The 24,747-nt window shown below is 35.6% G+C and overlaps 2 protein-coding genes across 4 annotated transcripts in view; both read right to left on the bottom strand.

Moving 5' to 3' along the window:
- LOC123535354 (splicing factor, suppressor of white-apricot homolog) overlaps positions 1-7,491 on the bottom strand; it is a 29,415-nt gene extending 21,924 nt beyond the window's left edge. For 2 of the 3 annotated variants that reach the window (XM_045317978.2, XM_053520340.1), the window contains exons 1-3: positions 7,288-7,491; positions 5,615-5,784; positions 4,134-4,235 (exon numbers count right to left, since the gene is read on the bottom strand). In XM_045317978.2, the coding sequence (XP_045173913.2) occupies positions 4,134-4,235; positions 5,615-5,784; positions 7,288-7,475 (460 nt within the window). In that variant the 5' untranslated portion in view covers positions 7,476-7,491. Of the gene's footprint in view, positions 1-4,133; positions 4,236-5,614; positions 5,785-7,234 lie in introns of all 3 variants that reach the window. The other variant, XM_053520341.1, reaches the window with a different exon arrangement.
- An 8,355-nt stretch (positions 7,492-15,846) lies between these two features.
- LOC123535023 (uncharacterized) overlaps positions 15,847-24,747 on the bottom strand; it is a 32,186-nt gene continuing 23,285 nt past the window's right edge. Inside the window, exons 6-7 of the mRNA XM_053520339.1 lie at positions 20,656-20,815; positions 15,847-20,233 (exon numbers count right to left, since the gene is read on the bottom strand). Of these exons, the coding sequence (XP_053376314.1) occupies positions 18,594-20,233; positions 20,656-20,815 (1,800 nt within the window). The 3' untranslated portion in view covers positions 15,847-18,593. The remainder of the gene's footprint in view (positions 20,234-20,655; positions 20,816-24,747) is intronic.

Below are 24,747 nucleotides of genomic sequence, written 5' to 3'. Positions count from 1 at the left end.
ATATTCACCCGTTTCCGGGGTCTTTACTAAGTTGTTCAGCCATCCTGAAGCAGTATGAAAGTTGACATCGGATCTCCCATTCTTATGCAGAAAGAATAAAGACAGTCATTGCTCAATTATTTTAAATAATTCTATTCGTATAAATCAAAGCCAATTGAAGCATAGCAGTGAACGAAAGTCACTTTATTTGTTTGTCGTATACCGACACTAATTACATAAGCCTGTGAAAATTACGCACGCGCCGGTTAAGGGGGAAGCTTTGCAAATGTCAGGCAGAGGTGTGAACAACTTTGTAAACACAAGCCATTCCGGCAACAAATTGTCTGTTCGACTGAATAGGTGTAATTATCACTGTAATTAAGCCGAGTGGACCACCAAATGAGTTCGAGAGTTCGAATTTTCGAAGTTTGAGCGATCCGAGGTAGAACTATATAGAATAAAGAGGGAATAAATTCGGGACCGGGCGAAGAGTTTGAGCGATCCTGGATGTTCGAAAGATCCGAGTTCGAGCCATCGAAGTTCGACTGTAAAAGGGGGCATAATTCATGAAAAATTGGTGCCAGAGTTATGCACCTTGTGTCATATGATGTGGGTGATAAGGTGGAACAACTATTTTAAGTTTGAATCAAATCGAAAGCGGTTATGTACCTAACTGGAAGAAGAAGAAGAAATCCATTTAGTAAATTTTATGGTTCATACAGACCTTCCCAAAAAAAATTCAAGTAGTTTTCAAGGAGTTTTCAAGTAGTTTTCCTCCATTTTCAAGGACTAAAATGGGCGCAATGTCACTGTTGCTGAGACATGAAATAACCAATTTAAATCCAATTTAGGACAAAATTAAACAATGTAACACAAGATTTACCTTCAACGCATCTGATAAATTACACAGTGTGAAAATTACTTGAAAGAGCATAAAACCCGTAAAGTACAGTACCATACCATCACCGACTCCGTGGCAGGCCCTAATGGCGGTAACGGTTGTTTTTTTTCCGTCGTTTTTTAGTTTATTCTGGTCCGTTTTAATGTTTGTCCGTTTTCACTTGGCACCCGACGAATTTACAGACTATTTGCCATCTTTTGTACGTTTTTTCCTAAATTCAAGTAGTTTTGAAGTAGTTTCTGACTGTTACAAAATTCAAGTAGTTTTCAAGGAGTTGGCATCAAATTCAAGGACTTTTCATGGCCTGTGCGAACCATGGTAATAACTGAGATAGAGTGGTGCATCAAAACTTAAACCTGAAATTCTAAGTAAGAGTAAGGGGATAATTCATTATATATTGGTACCAGAGTTATGGACCTTGTATCGTATGATGTGGGAGATGATGTGGAACAACTACTTTCAGTTTGAATCAAATTAATTTAGTAATAATTAAGATAGAGTGAAAGTGCATCAGGACTTTAACCTGAAATTCTAAGTAAAAAAAAGGGGGGGGGGGGGGGGGGGGGGGGGGGGGGGTGATAATTCATGAAATATTGGTGTGAGCAGGGGTCACGCTGTCGATCGCCACTTGAGCCATTTGCGACAAAAAATTAAATGTGGCTCCGAAATTTTCTGATTGGCGAAAATGGCCCGAAGCTATATCTGTCTGCAAAACTACGAATATTGCCAGTTTTACGAACCAAAAGGTGTGAAAAATCGATAATCTGTGTAGACACAACATCCGTTATTGAAAGGGAGGGAGCCAATTTGAATTTTTTTATTTGATCAGGCAGTTAATTGGCGATAATTAGATTATTGAATAACAAACTGAATAATTATAATCATCATTTTGTGCACTTGATACGATTTTATGAGCAGTCGGCCGTTAGACAAATTTTCTATGATTGCCGAGGGTTAGTTTGGGCAAAAACAAATAAAAATGCTTTAGACAAGCAGAAATTGTAAATATTGAATAGTTATGATGATAGAAAAGCAATAAAACATAGGTATTTTATCAAATATTTAATTCCAACTTACGTTTTCCGAATTTGTCACCCGTTTTCGCGACTGTGATTTTCGGATATTACTGTCATTTCTGACGAGATATTTTAGTGCAATCTTAATAAAAAGCCAATAAAAAGTCTACATTTAAGAAAATATGACAACTGTTGCAAAAGGAGCTCTTATTTTGAAGTATTTTTCGAGAATAAAACATGCGAAGGCATCGAACCCCACCCACTTATAGGCAATGTGCAAAATAAGACACTGTTTTTTTAAACAATTTTTCTTTCTTTTTTTGACATCTTTATTTTAAATGTGATTTTCAGAATTTTTTTATTACATTGCAGATGTTTATAAAAATGATTATTTTAGAAATTAACACAAATTGATTTCTAAATAGCTTTTTAAAGGGTTACTAAGAAATATGTTATAATTAACTACATTAATTTCTTGAGTAGTACTTTGGTACATATAATGTAGTCCTACAAGAACGTCAATGCTATGCGCTTCGCCGTTGTTGGCCTCATAATTTTATCTTCGGACAAAGCAGTGGCTCAGAGAAAAAAATTCCCAGTGTGACCCCTGTGTGAGAGTTATGGCCCTTGTGCCATACAGGGAGTTCGGTTGACCCAAATTTACTTTGATGCGTCTCAAGTCAGAAAGTTCTGCCCCTGGTCAATCAAAATCCCACTGAATTTCATTATTGTTCGCCAGCACAAGTGGAAGTATGGCAGTAGGCGGAGCCTCGTTATGTTAATTAGCCACTGACAGATGTCAGTCAAGCCATGTGCCGACTGACACATGGTCTTCTCGCAGTGTGTATTTAGTGCAATAATGCCATGTCATTATCGCAGGTGTCTATTGATCCATGTGTAAAAGTTAATTGATAAACAATGCAGCCTTAGATTATCATGTTTGTACCACTTGTTAATTATTTTGTGTGCTTGATACGATTACATGAGCCGGTCGGCTGTTACGGTCTATAGCAAATTTATTAGCATTGCCGAGCCTTTGTTTGGGCCAAAACAAATTACATTATCATACTTAATTAAAAGCCGAAATTATAAGTGGTATGGTGAAAAAAATTAAATTTAAAATGGGCGTTTTATCAAGAATTTTAAATGTTTACTTACGTTTTCCAAATTTGTCACTTGTTTTTGCAACCGCCTTTTACAGACATTTTTATCATTTCTTACAAGATTTTTCTAGTACAGTCTAAATAAAAAGCCAATAAAAAGTCTGCATTTAAGAAAAATATGATCACTTTTGCAAAAGCAGCTGTTATTTTGAAGAATTTGTGGAGAATAAAATCATGCAAAGGCACCAAACCCCACCCACTTTAGGCAATGTGTAAAATAAGACAACTAAAATATGAATTGCTTAAGAAAATCTGTAATTACTAATGTACTTGTTTAGGAGTTTCATTAATAACAGTATAGCTTGACCCCTGAAAAACTGATCCTGACTCGTGAAAATCTGATTTTGACCCTTGAAAATTTAGGCTGAAGAGTCAATGACTCTTGAGTTTCAGAACCTACCGAACGCCCTGCCATATGATGTGGGTGATGATGAGGAATAAATATTTTATGTTTGAAACAAATCCATCAAGTAATTACAGAGATAAGGAGAAAAAAGAGAAAGTGTAAAGAACTTCAACCAAGGTGGGGACGCGGAAGGACGCCGAGTTGAGTAGGATAGCTCTCCATATACTTCGTACAGTCGAGCTAAAAATGTAACTTTAAACCAAAACAATTCCTGCATTAAGACATATACATAAACTATGACAAAGATTCTTTCATGGTGTTACTACAGCATCCCAGTGAGTGAGCAAAAATAATTGTTGTGTATTAATTTATGGACCTTTATTGGTGAGACACAGAAAGATCAAACTAATTACTGTGTTTGTTGAGGAAAATTAAGTAAATGTTATCTATATAAACTTCTATTGGCTAGTAAAACATGACTGTGAACTGCATCAGCATTTGTTTTTTGCTCGTAATGTAATTTAGGTCAAATGCCCACTTCCCAGATTCTGGTAGCAGAGGCAGATCTCCCGAGCCCAATGGGCATTATTTCAAAAGCATTGGCAGGCACTTGGGTAAACCCACTGACTTTCCATAAGCTAGCTATATTGCTTCTTCAGATAGAGGTTTTGAATTATATTGTCAAACATTTGTGAATTTTACATTGTTTTAAAATTTAGCATTGTTACCTGGCTCTGTATAGGCCTGTGGTTGTCCATATGCATCATAACTGAAGCCAACAGCTTTGTACCCCTCAGACAGTGACTCGTAGTACCTCTTCCATTCTTCCTCTGAAAAGTTCACAAATATATGCTGCTATAAACTGATTCCATTTTTGAATAACTTATCATAGCTGAAACTAGATGAACTCCTACTGACACAGCAATATATTGCCTAGCAACAGAACATCTGATCACTACCACTACAGCTTCCAAAGAGGTTGCACAATTAACACAGATATATACAGAATACAAGATGGCCAGTAAAGCCCTAAGTTGCTCACCTGATCATAACTATTTGACCTTGAATATATCTATGGAACACTGAACCATATATGGTAACAACTGTGTTCAGTGTATAACAAGAGCTGTCTAACGACAGTGATTCCACTATCTGAAGCATATCCACCTTATACTTGCTTACATAAAAAAGTTTTTGCAAAATTTCTTAAGTTGAAAAGCCTTTTTATGGGGGCACAACTTGGCCAAAATGTTAACCAGAGGTATGAAACTTGCTATGATGTCAAAGAAGTGTTGAGAATCTGAATACATTTGGTCAAGTAATTCCTGAGAAGCATGCTTATGTGCAAAACTATCACAAAATATCTTTGTTAAAAGGGGGAATAATTTTGACAAAAAAATAATGTTAACTTACTTGTCCCATAAAGTCATTTCATGAAGCTAAAGACATGCAGTTACATGCAATACTTTTTTTACATTGACGCAACCGAAGGGTCAAATAGTTCAGCTATAAAAAACACTTCAGCATAATTTTTGGTGTTACCATCAGACAGAATTATTCCTTTTTATTTTGCTCTGATTTTTCTCTTACATTTTGTGCTATTGATTACTCTTGGAAAACAAATTTATTAAGGTATTAAATTTTTCTGGGTGCATAGGTTCAAGCCCCACTGGGACCTTATTTTTTCCTTCTGTTCCTTCTTTTCTAATAAGTTTTTACTTTTTTTCAAGACATTGATTTATTGTACAAAAGACTAGTGATTTGACAAGACTAGTGATTTCTTGCTGTTCAAAGCGAATTTGCCTCTGAAACAGAAGGGGGCAGAGTCAGACATCATTAAAAATACTTAGTTACATGCAGTAAATGTTCTCTATTTTGCCTTTACTCTTTAGATTACATACTGTTGAAGAAATGTAGGTAGGTTTTGACTTCAGCCCAAAAGTTATTTTTAAATGAAGTGAGCAAAATTTAAAACAGTCCCACAGGACTCAACCCTAATTTTTCAATGTTGGAGTTAGAATTCTGTCTCATTAAACATTGCATTTCATATGAAAAATGAAGTTCATGAAAGTTAAAACATCATGAAACTGAATATAATATCTAAAGCAATTTGAATGTTTAGGTACCATCTCGAATATACTAATAATACTACACATGTACACACAGCTTTAATCTGTACGCTGAAACTGATTACTTTTTTTTATCTCACCTTCATACATGGTTTTCTCTGCCAAGTCTGTATGCAGCTCCAGATAGCGCTCCTCATCACATAGTTTCTCAATATGCAGCTCATCTTCAGTCAGAACTGGGGCAGGCAATCCTTTCAAGCTGTCTGCATCATAAGGTCGTAGGTCATAAAGGTGACCACGCCCATCATACCTGCAGACAAGAATGTTGCACTTAAAAACTGGACAAATCTCAATCAATGTTACATTTATCACTAAAATATTTCTAAAGTTCTCCTTGCTGTGACAGTTTTTCTTTTAAAGAATAAAACCTTCATTTTAAGATACCGGTAAGTAACACCACTATGTCAAATGAACGTATGTAGAACATGACTAAAACTTGGTATTTAATGAAAGGCAGTGCCTGGAGTTATGGATCTGTAATCCTGAACCCCAAGTCTAGCATTACGTAAGTTCCATATTTCTTTATAAAACTTGGCTTTCATATCAATCTTTAAAATGCTAAATCACATTAAAAAAAATCATATTTCAAGTTTCATTGCAATTTAACAAAAAACAGGTATTTCAATCCAAACATATAAATATTTGGAATTTAACAAACTGTGTTTTATTTCCAGCCATTCTAATCTCCCCTCCGAAAAAACTTTTATTTCCCCATTTTGAAAAAGTTTTCTAATGGTTTATTAGTGTTTTGACATCAAATAAAAGATGTATAATTGTATTAATATGAAAGTCAGTCTTTTGCTTATCGTTACTAATATCAATAACTACCTTGTTTTTGCTTCAAAATATCATGTAAGTTTTTCTTTTGATAAAGAAGCATTGCAATAACATTTATGAACATATATAATAAGTTTGGAAATTTATAACCATATCAAGCAGTATTTATTTATTTTGTACAATAATTTATTTTTTCTGAAAACAATGCAAAATTCGCGTCCAAATGGGACCCTCTACCCTTCCAATCAGACTGAAAAAAATACTGTAATGTAAGCACTTTATCTTTGGATTTACATCTATAATCTGTTAAAACCATATGGTTTGTCTCGAAATACGGAACTTACAAAATCCTTAACACGGGTCTAGGATTAAGGATATGTAATCCTGGACACTGCCTTAATGAAATATGTATCAATAATCCATTAGACACTAAGACAGCAAAAACATTCTTTTCCCAACTTCCAACTCTATAGTCTAGATTTCTGAATGCTGATGATACCTGTAATAAATCTGGAAAGATAAAAGCTTTACAAATATGACAAATTTCTTAAGCCATGAAACAAGGTAAAAATAAGCTTTAAACTTGCAGCAACAAAACAATTCCATTTATTTTAATATAGTCACATTAATTTTAGGTCATTACATTAATACAAACATTTGATACAATTACCGTCTGGATCCAAAATGCACAAATACACCTGAAAAGAATTCTACACAACTGATATACAAATCAGCTGTTCTACATTTGTGTGCATGATGGGAGATTATCCATAGCAGTGCATCAAGGGAAGTAATTTCCACTCTGTCCTTGAAACAAGGTCTCCCTGTCTAGATATTTTCCCCAAGGTGAGCAGTATTCATCCTCAGTCACCTGTGTAAACTAAAATTTGTATTAAAACAATCGACAATCGCGAGTTTTAAACCTTTTGCGTTAACAATCGAGAGTAATCCACGCCAGGTTGAAGAGAACACCGACCTGTCTATCTTCAGTTTTTCGTCCCCCATCCACGGGATCATGTAAGTTCCACTGTCCACCATTTTCGCCTGTTCATCATCTCTGAATAATTTGCAGTGATAACCAAAGACAAAAAGTTCCTCGCTTCTTGTTTTGTCGCTAGAATCTTCATTTTGTTCGTCAGTCGGAAAAAGCCACTCGCTCGCCATTTTTTCATCGGTGTCGTTTTACTTACAATTCATGAGAAAGACTTCAAGTCACGGCGAGCAAACTGAACAACAAACGCGTGCAACGGCCGCTTACCTTATCTAAATATTATCTAAGCCTCATCATTCCATAGCGGGACTGAAACCAGATGATACCGATTTCTAGAAAGTCCTCTTATTTCCGTATCTGTTACACGGCCACTAAACGCTAGTCCCACCAAGAAAATGTGGTAGTAAAGTATAACCAAAGAGCTGTAAAAATGTATTTTATACTTCTTTGGTGTAACCGTTCTATCTGCCCAGACTCTAAATAATGTCAACCTATACTGATCCCATATGATGCAGTTAGAGCAGAACCCTCAAGTTCATTTAAGATTCGCGCAGCATGAACCTTTCCAGTCATGCTATAGCTCCAAAGAGATAGATATTTCAACAGGGTGGTTACTACCCCTAGGCTTTGTACACTGGGTATGCTGTTTTCTCAGGGTCTAATTAGGGAAGGATTGTTTTATTCCCAATAACATATTAGCCATTTCATAAACGGTATTTTGGTGTAATTTTGTAGAAAATTCATTTGTCTTTCAGATGGAGCCATGAGATGTTAGAGAAATTATCCCATTTTAACTGTTTTGATACAGTATTTGAATAATTACCCCCACCAACTTCAGAATCGTAATTCGTATTCCCGCGGATTTAGATTTGATTCTTGAGCACAAAGAACTTGTAGAATGTAAGATATCTAAATAACTATGGTACAATAAAGAGATATATTCTGTAGAAACTGCATCAAGAAATATGACAATTAATTGCATAATGAATAATTTATGGCAACTGTGCGTACTCTACCAGAAAAAAGTTTGTTTTTTTTTAAATTAAGTAAAATGCCAATATTTTCATCAATTTGCATTCAAATCACTTGGGATTTTCTGTTTTTCAGTTTTGTTTCATACCTGTCTAGAAAATAACAAACATTATATCATCTGACAACTTTAAGGCAAAAACGAGAATATGAGAAACCATGAGAATATGAGATCTTCGAACAGGGGGTATATATCAGGTTTATTCTCAAGTTAGATCAGCTAAAGACAAAACCAAATAACAGTTTTCAAATTTATTTACAAAGCCCTTAACAATGGTTCACAGTCAAGTTATAAAACGAGAATATCATCATAAAATAAAACATGACAACAAGTAAATCCATGTAGTCAATTGAATACTGTGTAAATCAATAGATGGGGATCCACTAGGGATCAACACGGGATGTGACATGGCCGTCTGTAACCCAATTTGCACTAAATCCCACATCAGGGTTATTATAAAATGTGACCGTCTGTACCTTTAGTATGTAATAACAGGGATCCACTTGGGAACCTCCCTTAGGGTATGACGGAATATGACTGTTGAAAACCCGATTTGTGGCTAACAAACATACTAGACGTAGGGTCAGAGTTGCTGACCTAGACTGAATACGTTCTAAAATATTTATGTAAACTTTCAATAACAATCAGACGAGTCAAAAAAAATAGCATAATAACAGATTTATAAACAATAATAAGTTTTAGTAATATCATAAATAAAAATCCCTTCTATCTTAAAGAAAAATCAAGTTGCTGTAAGAGTTAATGTGTAATTTCAACAAAATAGAAATGTAATTTAAATGTTTCAGAATAAATGGGAATTAATTCACGCAATTCAACCCCGTTTTAAAGGAATTTCCGTGGTGCAGCTGTCACCGTTTTCAAATTGTGAACAGGTAATTACAGATTACATTTTACTTTATATTTTTATTGATAGAGCTTATTTTGAAACTCGAGAAATGTAGTGCCGTGTAAGAATCATTCTTACTACAGGCTGACTGGAATTTTTTTTTAAAAGATATGCGTAAATTGAGATATCAGTTGCTTATACAAACATATAGTTATCAAAATGTGCAAACGTCCGAATCAGAAGAAAAGCTCTCACCACCACAATTTACATGTTTTAACATAATTACAGGCAACCTGTAGTTAATATGGTCTTACACGGCCTATATTCTCTGATTTTGAAATTAGTTATATCAATAAAAATATGATACAGAATGTAAATCCTTACAACTTGAAACCAGTGAAAGCGGTACCATTTTCCTAATCGCCGGTTTCGGGTGATGGAGCTATGATTTAGTAGCGGTGTGTTAATTATAATCGTAAACGATTAAAAAACGCACCATTGATATATGATCAAGATATGTTTAAGTATATGGAGTGTTAACCAGCAGTTCAGAAAGGGCTGTTTGTCACAACATTGTCACTCAAATCTTTTATATTTACATATATTTTATATGTTGTTGTCACATTTTTTTTTGTAAATCAATGAAAGGGAGCTCGATCCGCCTAACTTGGCATAAATAAGAACAAGAGCTGTCAATAATTACATTGAAAAACTGAAACTGAAACTGCTTTATTTGATTAAACGCCTAATTTTACACATAGTATATTCACTGGCGTTGTACATTAAATTAAAAGAAGAAGAAAATTTATGATAAATTATGATAAATTATATACATAATGGTATGATTATCAAACAATGAAACACGACATATTTGACAAAATTACTGTACCGTGCAAATTACAACATTGCGTATAAAACATACGTCGATCACACTACATAGTAGAGTATACTCAGCGTCTCTACCATATTCAGTCCACCAACAGAGAAATAATCAGAACCATGATTCAAAGCTTTCAAAAAACAGTGTTTTGAGCTTTTTCTTAAAAGTGTCTACCGAATCAGAATTTCTCACTTCTACTGGTAGTTTGTTCCATAGTTTCGGCCCTACAGTTTGAAAACTTCTATCGCCAAATGTTTTACGTTTGTTAAATGGTACATCGTAACAACCTGTAACAGAGTCTGAAGACCTTAAACTACGTTTTGGTGCTTGTTCCGATAATAATTCAGTCAAGTAAGATGGAGCTTGGCCGATTGAACAATTAAAAAACATTACATTGGGAATGGGGAGGGAGGCTTAAAGATAAGAAACATAAGAAACTGTCTGCACAAGTACATGGGGTGGTTGGGAAAAAAGAACAAACAAACAAAAATGTTTTACAGGGGCGGAGAGAAATGTTGGTAAGTGTGTTACTGTAGGGGAAGCGGGCGATCGATGATTGATGAGGGATACTAAGATATACTTGTGGACTTTTCTAACAAGACCTTTTTATTTTTAAAATGTTTACAGAAATATAATGAAGATGTTTTGAACGTTTGCTTTACAACCAATTATCTGCTCTTACTAAATGCTTTACATACGCATTAAGTAGGAAAATTACGAGTCAACATGCGATCATTATCATTCAACACTTTCGATATGTCGCAAAAGACGTCAACGTATAGTGGATCCAATATTAAAAAAAATCATCTAGAGACATGTTTGATGTAGGCAGGTGTGGGCTGGAGACAATATGTATACCGCTGTATATGTTGTTCTGTTTCTACTGTACATCTAGAGACATGTTTAAAGTCGGCAGATGGGAGATGGAGACAATGGGTATATGTTGTTCTGTTTCTCTAGAGACATGTTCAAAGTCGGCAGATGGGAAATGGAGACAATAGGTATATCGCTGTATATATTGTTCTGTTTCTACTGTACATCTAGAGACATGTTTCAAGTCGGCAGATGGGAGACGGAGACAATGGGTATATCGCTGTATATATTGTTCTGTTTCTACTGTACATCTAGAGACATGTTTCAAGTCGGCAGATGGGAGACGGAGACAATGGGTATATCGCTGTATATATTGTTCTGTTTCTACTGTACATCTAGAGACATGTTTAAAGTCGGCAGATGGGAGACGGAGACAATGGGTATATCGCTGTATATATTGTTCTGTTTCTACTGTACATCTAGAGACATGTTTCAAGTCGGCAGATGGGAGACGGAGACAATGGGTATATCGCTGTATATATTGTTCTGTTTCTACTGTACATCTAGAGACATGTTTAAAGTCGGCAGATGGAAGACGGAGACAATGGGTATATCGCTGTATATATTGTTCTGTTTCTACTGTACATCTAGAGACATGTTTCAAGTCGGCAGATGGGAGACGGAGACAATGGGTATATCGATGTATATATTGTTCTGTTTCTACTGTACATCTAGAGACATGTTTCAAGTCGGCAGATGGGAGACGGAGACAATGGGTATATCGCTGTATATATTGTTCTGTTTCTACTGTACATCTAGAGACATGTTTAAAGTAGGCAGATGGGAGATGGAGACAATGGGTATATGTTGTTCTGTTTCTCTAGAGACATGTTTAAAGTGGCAGATGGAGAGGAGACAATGGGTATATCGCTGTATATATTGTTCTGTTTCTACTGTACATCTAGAGACATGTTTAAAGTCGGCAGATGGAAGACGGAGACAATGGGTATATGGCTGTATATATTGTTCTGTTTCTACTGTACATCTAGAGACATGTTTAAAGTCGGCAGATGGGAGACGGAGACAATGGGTATATGGCTGTATATATTGTTCTGTTTCTACTGTACATCTAGAGACATGTTTAAAGTGGCAGATGGGAGACGGAGACAATGGGTATATGATGATATATTGTTCTGTTTCTACTGTACTCTAGAGACATGTTTCAAGTCGATGGAGACGGAGACAATGGGAAATCGCTGTATATATTGTTCTGTTCTACTGTACATCTAGAGACATGTTTAAAGTAGGCAGATGGGAGATGGAGACAATGGGTATATGTTGTTCTGTTTCTCTAGAGACATGTTTAAAGTAGGCAGACGGGAGATGGAGACAATGGGTATATGTTTTTCTGATCTCTAGAGACATGTTTAAAGTAGGCAGACGGGAGATGGAGACAATGGGTATATGTTGTTTTGTTTCTCTAGAGACATGTTTAAAGTAGGCAGACGGGAGATGGAAACAATGGGTATATCTCTGTATATGGTGTTCTGTTGACAATGTACATTTAGAGACTTGCAAAGATGTGACATTTAGTCAAGGAGAATAATCCTAACCATTTGATCTTCTTGAAGTGTGGGGAGGGTGTTGAAATTTATCTTGGATTTAAAGTTTTGTTGCTTTGTGGAAAAGTGGAATTCGAGCAATCTCGGAGATAACGCTCCTACAGTAGGAATTAAGAGATACCAAGGTTCACTAGTTAATAGAAATTTAACTAGACTAGGCTAGTATTATGTTATCTGGGTTTTATTCTTTAATATACATTATACATCAAACTTTTCTTGGCAGATATTACATCGTTTTCTTGGTAACTTTTGTCAATCCAAATACTAGTAAAAGCTTTACGAAACAACCATATTTCTTTTCAGGACAGTTTTTCAAAATTTGTAGCAATATTCAAAACAGATATTTGTAATGCATGCACGTAGAGATAAAATCTAGAATTGTAATATTTCATTCTTAGTCCATTTCATCTTTTGATAAAAATTTGGCTGAAACAGTTAGTCTCAAAACGAGTCTCATGAAAAGAATTGTTTTCAAGATAAACACACGAGACGAGTACTGCTATGTGGTACAGAGTCCTCTTTTGGAAGTAGAATAAGGATAATGCATGTGTTAGTGTTTGAATTTACACGTTTGAAAATTTACAGTGTTGTTGTAATTGCTTTTAAATATCTATTTGTGAATGACTATTTTTTACTGTCATTTCATTCTTAAATTGGCAACTAGAGGTGCTTTTGAGAAAAGCGCATGTCTCCCACAACTGCCTAATCATCTGAATAGTAAGTCTGTCTTTATATACTGTTTGCAGCCTATTTGTATTGGTTGGAGTTGGAGTAACCGGTCTACATCAGTGTTTCGGTAATTATGTTCAAGGGCCATAAATCCAAAGTGCCTGGGCCGATTTGGCTAGTTATCGAACTTGGCCGAGGACTTATTGGCAAACACATTTTTGTCAAGTTTGGTGAAGATCGAATGAGAAAAGTTGAGTCTTCGAGTGTGGACAAGCTTGGACAGACAGACGTTAATCAATGTCTCCCACACCACTGTGTGGTGGGAGACATAAATATAATGAAGTACTTCATCATATTGAAGGGAAGTAATTCATTCAAAATATTTTCTTACTTCGACTCATATCACATATCAACGTTACCGCGAATGTTAATGTACAAGTATGCACGAGAAAATTCGACTGGACTAGAAAAATGAGCTTCTAAATTTGACTTTGACAATGAGAACATTTGCTCAAAGTAATATTAGAATTCCTTCACGGATGGCAGTTGTTGCAGGGACACCATCAGGGTCTTGAAATTCTGGATGACACATTGTCTCAAATATCATCTTGCTATGAGAAACATTTGATCAAAGTAATACTAAAATCCCTTGACGGATGGCAGAGTTTTGGAGCATCGAAACAAACACAGTACAGGATGAATGCAATCATAACATCCGAACCCAGGCTTAGGACTAACAAGAGCTGTCACTATTGGTGGCAAATGCCCACGAAGCTTGCCCAAGAATGCTACACTTGTCTGCAGAAAATATGCCAGAATAGTTTAGGTATGAATCATCTTGTGACCTTGACCGGAAAGACCCGGGTCATAAGCGTGACACACCTTCTCAATATTGTTAACATTTGTGTCAAATTAGTTTCAAATCCCTTGATAAATGGCTGAGTTATGGACCAGACAAGAAAAAGACCATGTTAACCTTTGACTTATAATCGTGACCTTGATCTCGGAACTAGGGGTATAAGTCTTGCGCACAACATATCATCTCATTATAGGGAACATTTATGCCAAGTAATTTTAAAATACCTTCATCGATGGCAGAGTTACCCAGACAAGAAACAACATGTTAACCTTTAACCTCTATTTATGACTGACCTTGGAGCTAGGGGTCTGGATCTTGCGCACGACACATTGTCTCGTTATGGGGAACACTTGTGCAATGTAATTTCAAAATCCTTTGATAGATGGCAGAGTAATGAACCGGACACCTGTTAACCTTTCCGTGTTTGGATTTGCAGATGACCATACTGCGAACGTTCGTTTTCAGCCAACAATCATCGCAGAAAAGACTGCAATTCAAGACCTTCAAAATTGTGCTACTGTTATTAATGATTGGATGAACAGTAACAAACTAAAAATGAACACATCTAAAACAGAATTTATAATGTTTGGTAGTCGCCAACAGTTGAATAAGTGTTCCACCACAGACATTGAAATATGCAGTGATAAAATCGAAGTGCAGAGCTGTATTAGATACTTAGGCGCTTTTCTAGATGACACACTTAATTTCAAGGAGCATATAAAAAGGAAATGTAAAACTGCAATGTTGAATTATTTCAAGATCAAAAGTATCCGTAAATACCTAACCAAAGAAGCCACTGAAATATTGGTTTTTTCATTAGTAATTTCTCACTTGGATTACTGTAATGTTATTCTTTATGTTGTTGCTAATTGTGAAGTAGGTAAATTACAACGTATTCAGAATACGTGCGCCAAACTTGTTCTCAACCGTAAGATGCGTGATAGTTCAAAACAGGCATTATATGACTTGCACTGGCTACCTGTGAAGGCAAGAATCAATTTTAAGATCCTTACTTATATGTACAACTGCTTTGTTGGTAATGCTCCTCAATATCTAATACAAATTTTGTCTAGTAAAATTTCAAAACGTACACTACGTTCGTCAGAATCATCAGTAGGATGCTACGTTGTCCCTTATAACAAGAAAAAACATTCAGTGACAGAAGCTTCAGTACGGTTGGACCAAAACTTTGGAACGAACTGGCATTAAATCTCAGACAAAGTGAATCAGTTAAAATCTTCAAAAAGCAGTTGAAATTTCACTTCTTCAAAGACTACTATTCATTGTTCTAAAATTCATACTACAGCAATTACATTGAAGCAAATCAAGACTTTGTGTTAATATTGATGAATTGTTTTGACTGTTTTTAATGCACGAGTGTACAACGCCATTGAAGATGCTTTGTTTGTTGAAATAGGCGTTTAAGAAAATTCTCAAGTTTCAGTTTCAGTTTTTAAGTGTGACCTTGACCTTGGAGCTAGGGGTCTGGGTCTTGCGCACGACACATCGTCTTATTATGGTAAACATTTATTAAGTTATTTCAAAATCCCTTCATGGATGGCAGAGTTATGGACTTGACACGAAACAGACCCTGTTAACCTTTGCTTCTAAGTGTGACCTTAACCTTGGAGCTTAGGGTCTGGGTCTTGCATATTACACGTCGTTTCATTATGGCGAACATTTATGCCAAGTTATTTCAAAATTCCTTTATGGATGGCAGAGAGGCCCAGACAAGAATTTACAGACGGACCATGCGATTTTAATATGCCCATCTTCGGCATTGAATATTTGTGTTTCAATAGCAATACAAAACACCACAAAACAATAAAGAAAATTATTTTTATTATAACTTTAAATAATTTACAAAGATAAAATTTATAAAATATAACAAATGTACAAAAGATATAACACTAAGCTACGTTTTTAACTACTTATCATAATTTTCAAGCCAGAAAATATCATCAACTTTCACAACATTTAATCTTGGCAGTATAAAGTAACCTTGTATCTAAAACCTACAGCGATGTGACATATTTTAACATCCTTTCAGTGCATGGCGTTAAAAAAAGTGTGTTAAAACTTGAGAATTTCTAGATTTGCTCTGAAAATACAACTAATCCTTTCCTTACATTTCATTTCTCAAAATAGCAAGTATTCCTTCTAGCAACTGCACCATTATAAACTAGAGCTGTCACAGGAGTGACGAATCATACTCCCACAATACGGCCACATCACAGAAGTAAGCCAATGTCAAAGTCGAACCTCAATCAATAGGGGTCATCTGCTGGTCATGATCAACCTCCCTTTTCAGTTTCGTGATACTAGGTCCAAGCATTCTCAAGTTATCGTCTGGAAACGGCTAACTGTTCTGTGTCACTGTGACCTTGACCTTTGACCTCAAAATCAATAGGTGTCATCTGCTGGCCATGACCATCCTTCCTATCAACTTTCGTGATCCTATGCCCAAGCATTCTCAAATTATCCAGAAACCGTTTAACTGTTCCGGGTCATTGTGACCTTGACCCTTGACCTAAAAGTCAAACTTGACCTGTATTTTATGATGTTACACCTGTGTACCAAAATTTATGATCCTAGGTCCAAGCATTCTCAAGTTATCATCTGGAAACCGTTTAACTGTTCTGGGTCATTGTGACCTTGACCTACTGACCTCAAAGTCAAACTTAAGCTGTATTTTATGTTACACCTGTTAACCAAAATTTATGATCCTTGGCCCAAGTGTTCTCAAGTTATTGTCCGTAAACTGTTTAACTGTTCCAGGTCATTGTGACCTTGACCTTTGACATACTGACCTCAAAGTCAAACTTGACCTGTATTTTATAATGTTACACCTGTGTACCAAAAATTATTTAAATCTGTCAAGCCTTTCATGAGTTATTGTCTGGAAACCATGAAAACCAACAGACCGACCGACAAGCTCCCTCCTATACATCCCCCACTAAAACTCCCATTTTGTGGGAGTATAAAAATGGCAAACATGCATGAGGGCCATTAAGGTCCTGTACTGTCCATCTGACCTGGTTTCCATCCCAGATAACGTAGTATCTAATATGGCCTAGATTTCAATAGAGACAACCACTTTGACCATGGTTTATGTACACCAGGTTCATCATGAACTTTCTCTGACCAAGTTTTTGACCTAAGTGACCTAGTCACAAATTTATCCTGACTTTAAACCGACAAACATTCTGACCAGGTCCAATTAAGATGAAAATGTGTCCTCTTGAGAGTTTTCAAAGTCTTTCTATGATATGACCTAGTGACTAGTTTTTGACCTACATAATCTTGTTCCAAATTTAACCTAGATTTCAACAAGATTTATGATTATCAAGCAGAAAAAAATGAACTCTAGAGTGTAAACAAGGTCTTTTTCATGATTTAACACAGTGACTGCTTTTGACTCAAGATGACCCAAGATGTCCTACTGAAAGCCAATCGGAAAAAGATTTATAATGATCAAATGGAAAATGTGAGATCTAGTGTATTAAAAATGTTGTTCTGATCAGATCTAGTGATCTAGTTAATGATCTTGGGTAACCAAGCTTTAGATTTTACCTAGCTGTCAAAGAGACAAACATTCTGACAGTTCTATGATGATTAAGTAGAAAATGTGGCTTCTAGTGTGTTAATGTTTTTCTATGAAATTTATATTGACAGTAACCCATTTAGAGATATTCTAACAAAATTTATGACATCAAGTAGAAAGTGTGGCATTTAGTGTTAGTATAAATGTTTGTCTATGATTTGACATAGTAACCAAGTTCTTGGGTAATCCAGTTTTGAACTTGACCTATATTTCATAGAGACATTTTCAGACATTTTTTACAAAGATCAAATATGTGTTAACAAGGTTTCAATGATTCAGCCTAGTGGCTTATGTTAACCAATTATGAACTTTAACTAGACTTCATAGAGACAAACATTCTGACAAGTTTTATGGTGAAAAAGTAGAAAATGTGATATCTATGGTGTTATGAAGGCTTTTCTATGATTTGACCTACTGACCTAGTTTAATACCTCAGGTAACACAGTTTTGATCTTGACCTATTTTTATTATAGAGAAAAACATTCTAACACATTTTTTATGGAGATGATATAGAACATTTGGCTTCTAGAGTGCTAACAAGATTTTTCTATAATATGACCTAGTGACCTAGTATTTGACCTCCAGTTAACTAGTTTCAAATTTGACCTAGATTCATACAGATAAACATTCATAAAAAATTTCATGAAGACAAATAGAAAATGTTTGATCTAAAGTGTTAACAAGGTTTCCTTTCACCAGATGACCAATAATAAACTCATCAGAGATTTTATTGAGGGCAACACTCCAACCAAGTTTCATTAAGATTGTGACCTCTAGAGCGTTAACAGTCAAACTGTTGACCACAGACACAGGACAATCACAATAGCTCACCCTGAGCACCCCCAAGCGAGCTAAAAATACCCTATCTTTGAAAACTTCCTGTTTTCAAGATATTGTACATAATCAATCAGGGTTATCCACTGCCCATGAGCAATGCAGACTTCTAGATTGAAGAGTCAGCCATATATCAGAAGAAATTACAATTCTGTACATCGAGGTCACATGGTGTCGACCTGGTATACATGTTTGCATTACAATGCTTTATGATTTCATCTTCTAAATGATCTGACAATGATGGTAAACTTTTCTTGTGATACAAATGTTTTTCTGTAAGGCTTGATTTTAAGTTTGTACTACTCACTTTTGAATGAATACGGTTATCAAAAGTGTCATATGTATACTTTGGCAAGATAAAATCTAATGTGTTGTTCTGACAGTCACCTTTAGTTACTGTATTGGTGGTGAGCACATTTGGAGAAATGAAAGCAGTATTGTCAAAGAATTGTGGACAGTTGTCAACTTTAATTTCAGGCGTTTTAATATTTAGATTATCGAGACATATTTCAGGTTGGTTCACTAATTGACTGGTTCCATTACCTGTAACTGTCTTCATCATAGAGAACCTTGGAGAGGACACTTGTTTAAAAGCGGATTTAAAAGCAAGCTTTGTAGTGACTGGGAATGGACTGTATCTCTCTTCACTGTCTCTATGCACCATTTTACCAGGCTGGTTTGCATTGTCTTTTAAATTTTTTAATTTTTTCTTGTTTATCATTCTCTTTGAGAACTTATTTGAATCAAACGGATTGGACACCCTTCGACCAATGATTACTGCCGAGTTTTCACAGGCTGCTTCAGTTTTGTCAACAATAGGCATTGGTGAACTGATACTTTCATACGTATGCTCAGGACTCGCAATATTTTGTTCATCTGTGTAACTGCCTCTCTGTGCTGGTATTTTTAAAATCTTATCATGAGGTGTGTAACTACTGTATCTGTTGTCATCTTCATTTTCAACACTTGCCAGCGAATCTCTCCTGTTAATTTCACTGGCGAGTTCACAAGTAATACTATCATAAGTGTGATCAGACCTTGTTCTTGTGTCTGTGTTGTGATATGTTTGATCAGAGATCATTCTTGAACTTGCACTATCATATGTGTAATCAGAGTGTCTTGAACTTATCGATGATGTTTTTCTAGACTTTGACATTACTGGGGACGGTAGTCTTGCACGTTCTTGTTGCTTTGATCTTGCAGGAGTCACAACTGGAGAACACATTCGTGGCCTACCTGGTAATACCAGGGCAGTTTTATTTAAGGATTTATAAATGTACTGTTCAGTTTTTGAACTCCGTAATGTCTCATATTTGGTACTTTCGGATGAAGACAGCCTTCTTTCATCGTAAACAGGACCCTCTATTGCCAACTTCAGCAAATTCTTTTGTTTTAACTCTTCTGATTTCTCACTAATCTGCGGTTCTTTCTCATTAAAACTCTTACCATTAAATCTTTTATCACATGTATCAATTTCTTCACCAACAGTAGTTTGGATATTCTCCCCAGAGCAACTTTCAACACTGATTTTGCTAATTTCCTTTGGAGACTTTCTTTGTAAAGTTCCCACCTGCAGCTGTAGCTCATCTGATGCACCTGCTTCAAAGTTAATCACAGGGACATGTTCACTAAACTTTCTTTTCACACTAGGTTGAATTATTTGGATCTTTGGTCCAACACTGGGAATTACATACGGGTCACTGAGAGAATAAGTTGATCCTGAGTTACCAGCAGAGCTATCGGAACAATCAGAAAAAGCTGCATTTACCTCCCCTGAAAAATATGGTAAAATTTTCATTTGCTATCATCACTAAATTGTGTATATGATATTCTTGTCTAATACCAAATAATTTTGTACTCTTGTACACTTTATTTTTCAGTTTTAACGTTACTGTTCCTTAGTTTATACTAATTTATTTTAGGTCGATTGTGAAGTTCTACAACTTATATTAATCATTCTCAACACCTCATTCCTGATGGAATCCATCGCCACGAAGGTATGAGAGAAGATAAGCCAATTTCCCTTTTTTTGCGGAGCGCCATGCAAGGGAACTGGTACCCTTTTTCACGTCTTTGGTATGATGCGGCTGTTCCTTATTTTAAGTCTTCACTGTTGATTGCTCTCTGCTAAGATTCTCTTTTTCAGAACAAGAATATATTAAGTAATGTGACAGAATAAAATGAAAATAATTTACCTTCATCTTGGGAAACTATCTGATCTACCACTCTACCGGATGTAAGGCAGACCATTGAATTGCTGTTCTGTAGACTGATGTAGGAGGCATGCTGGTCCTTCGGTGCAGCTAGAAGTTTGTTCAAACCAGTATTCATACTTGACATATTACTGCTTGATGCCTAAAGAATGAAGAGAAAAACGAATATAATCTCAACTTTAATACAAGCGGGCCATGACGGCTCTAAGTTGCATGCCAGAATATGACCTTTTGACCAAATTTGGCAATCATCCATTCAAGCAGTGTATGAGAGGTTTTTCTATTTTCAGCTTTGCTGTCCCCTTAATACACTGAAGCTTTACTGTTTGAAGAAACCTGACAGAAGCCCAGGGTAAGATTTGTGTTCTTCTGAATAGTAGTTTCACACGAGAGTTTTCATAAGTTTCAGAGAAAAAGATGTTGAAGTAAAAATAAAGAAAACTATACTAAGTATACTAAACTATACTAATACAAGGGTCATTCAATATATTTTGCAACCATTGTAAATTCTTTATAGTCCTAGATAAATATGCACTTAAATGCCTATCAATTAACTATTCTCTGACTGATCCAATTACAGTAGCACTTTTTTCATTATGCAGTGGTTTTTCTATTACATGTATTTGGCAATGAAAGAATGCCTGGAAATCACGTCTTGCCATCTCTCATTAAAGTGCCCATTTCTTTTTGAAGAGACAAACTATTTTTCAAGAATGTTTTCTTTTAATAGCAACAGTTTTGAATAACTGTCACCCAGCAAAAGAAAAAATTTGAAGAAGTTGACACCGGATATATTTAATGATTGCACTGCTAAACAACAAAGCAGGTTTTGATAATACTGTAAAATCATGGTTCGTGGTTTTTGTCAAAACGGCAATTTCGTGGGGATATGAATTCGTGGATTTCAACTTTTCAACATAAAATGAATGGGCATTTTACCTGTCCGTTGGAATTAAATTTCGTGGATTGACTCAACCACAAAAATAAGTCCCCCACGAATATTAATGATTTCACAGTATAATACCTGGTTTCTTTTTAACTAACACAATGCTATCAGACAAATACGGAAATCAACTGGTCATTAGCGGTTATCATTTATCAGCTAGAATATTAATAACTGAAGGGCATTATTTGCTGACAAGATTTCAGACAAACAAAAAAAGCTCAATATAAGTCACAGTATTGACAAGATCTTTTATGACTTTTGGCCTCTTAGTGTGACCTTGACCTTACCTGTGGTATGTGGAAGTATTCTTCATTCAATGAAGGGTTTTTTTTTCTACCAAACATAAATATGAATGTCAAAAGTTAAGACCTTGATAAGATATTATATCCTGCTCCCCCCACCCCACACCCAGTGTGACACTGACCATTGAGTTTGCTCTTGATATGTCTCATTGAGGCAAACATTTATGCCAAATGAAACCAGACAATTGCCAAGCAATAAAGTTTCCTAACAGACAGGACATCTGTCATATTTGCTGCTACAGGACCCACATTGTTTATAATAAAACTTATTGAAGACCATGCATATTTTCTTGCAAAGTATTTACAGTTGACAAAGGATATATCTTTTGTGACTGGTGGATGGATAGACATAGATGAAGATACAGATAATGGGTCTGTATATTCTATGCATTGCTTCCTATTTATGTCTAAAGTTTCATAAAAACATGTACTTTTGAAGTTACGACAGAATCAATCTTTTGTGACAGACTGATGAAGATAGATGAACAGGAAAAATAAATAATGTGCATACATTCTCTACATTGTCTTCTACCTACTTGGTAAAATTCATGAAAAAATCTTTTGTACTTTGTAAGTAATGAAGAATCATCTTTTTTTGCCATATTTTTTTGAATATTTTCTGCCATAGCAACCACAAATTTTGTTGCCATGGTATTAACAGAATAAAAAAAACAAGCATATTTTCTAAACTACCATCTATCCATGTATAAAAGTTTCATGTAAAAATCTCTTGTACTATTTATATTATAGCAGAATCAACCTTTTAGCTATATTTTTTGACAGTTTGCTGCTATAGCAACCACAAATTTACCATAACAACACTGAACAAAATATAAAGATGTGCCTGTTCTCCATATTGCCATCTTTCCATGTAGCAAGTATCATGAAATAATATCTTGTACTTTAAAGTCATTGCAGGATCCCACTTTGCCCAACAGATGAACAAATGGACAAACCATTAGTCACTTCTGGTGGAACACCAGTCTTGGACTGCTTCATGCATGTCAAAGCAGGGCACTAGACAACTTTTGGGGACAGATACCCATACCCTCAGGAAGGGGAATTTTTCAACATTTTAAGATGAAAAGGGAAAGTGTAAGCCATGTATATGTAACTACTTTTCACACTTATTAATACTGTTTTGAATCATTCCTAACTGATGTGACTATATTGCAACAGTAATCTTCCTTAGAGGCACTATATAATATTAAAAGAAAGAGTTCATAACTATTTGTGTCAAACAACCTATCATCAGGGGAATTTTCATCTGAGAAAGGGAAAAAAACATACAGTAGAATTCCGCTATTAAGACCACCCATGGTTCTTTGTAAAACCGGTCTTATTAGCGGTCTGGTCTGATAAGTGGAGAAGGCTATACGGGGAAGGTCTGGCAGATAATAACACATTGGAATACAATCAAGACGCAATAATGGCAAACACAGTGTTCAATTTATATGTAGCTTTATTTTCTTTAATTTCTTTAGCCTTAAATACTTGATCACTGTGTTAATCAAAGAATTACGGATCAAACTGTGTATTAATTAAGGACGCACTTAACTGATAATGATTTGAATTTTGTTCAATTAAAGACAATTACAACAATATCAAACAATTTCAAACTTCATTCTCCGCTGAAATCCCAAATGTATTTACATTAATGATAACAAACAGCGTTTAGATCTAATTAAATCCGTTTTAATCCGTTCAATTCGATCAGCGTGCATTCGTCTAATTACAAACAAATTAATTATTTCAACAATTTCTTATGTCAAAATGGCGATGTAAAACACCAAACATTTTTAAATAACAATTTCAGACAATCAAACAGTTTGATACGTTGTTTTGATAACGTTTAAAAGACTTATTAGCAATTAACGGATAAATACACAATGTACACGTCGCACGTGTTGATTCCTGCGGCAATTCGCGGTAACATACAGAAAAATTTGAGTGGTCGTAATTGCGGTGATTAATTAAGTGTGAAAAAATCAAACAGTTCTGAAATTGGTGGTCGCATTAGTGGATTAGTGGTCTGGTCGCATTTTCGGACAAACGACCATTGGTTTTAAGAAGGAAATATTCCGTTCTTTGCAAAATCGGTCGTATTAGCGGTGCAGTCGTAATTTCGGCGTGGTCGTAAGTAGGAATTTTACTGTATTATTTTAGGAGGGGAATGGTACCCATATTCGGCCCCAAAAATGGCCAAACGAGTACCCTGCAAAGTTATGGTCCACAAAAGCTCTAAAATGACCTTTGAACCCTACTTGTGACCTTGACCTTCAAGACAGGAGCCTTAGCTTTGTGTGTGACACTCAGTCGCAACGAGGCAAATATTTCTGTCAAATAAAAATAAGACTACTAATGCATGTTAAAGATATGACCTGGACAAGCTCTAAAATGACCTTTGACCTGTATGGCCTAAGTATGACCAATGAGACAGGGACCTGAGATTTCTGCAGGGTACTGTCTCATTAAGGCAAATATTTCTGCCATGTAAATATATGACTGCAAAATGCATGTCAAAATAATGGTGCTCCATCTCACTCAGGCAAAGAAGGTCAGGATGACCCTATATCGCTCACCTGTTAAACTTGGCCTTGGAATCATCAAGATAAACATTCTGACCAAGTTTCAAGAAGATAGGGTCATAAATGTGGCCTCTACAGTGTTAACAAGCTTTTCCTTTGATTTGAGTGGTGACCTAGTTTTTGACCCAGTTTCAAACTTGACCTAGGAATCATCAAGATCAACATTCTGACCAAGTTTCATGAAGATAGGATCATAAATACGGACTCTAGTGTTAAACAAGCTTTTCCTTCGATTTGA

Source organism: Mercenaria mercenaria, chromosome 12, assembly GCF_021730395.1.
Source record: "Mercenaria mercenaria strain notata chromosome 12, MADL_Memer_1, whole genome shotgun sequence".
Lineage (NCBI taxonomy): Eukaryota > Metazoa > Mollusca > Bivalvia > Venerida > Veneridae > Mercenaria > Mercenaria mercenaria.
Note: the sequence above shows the minus strand (reverse complement) of the source record. Positions and strands in the feature narration are given on the sequence as shown.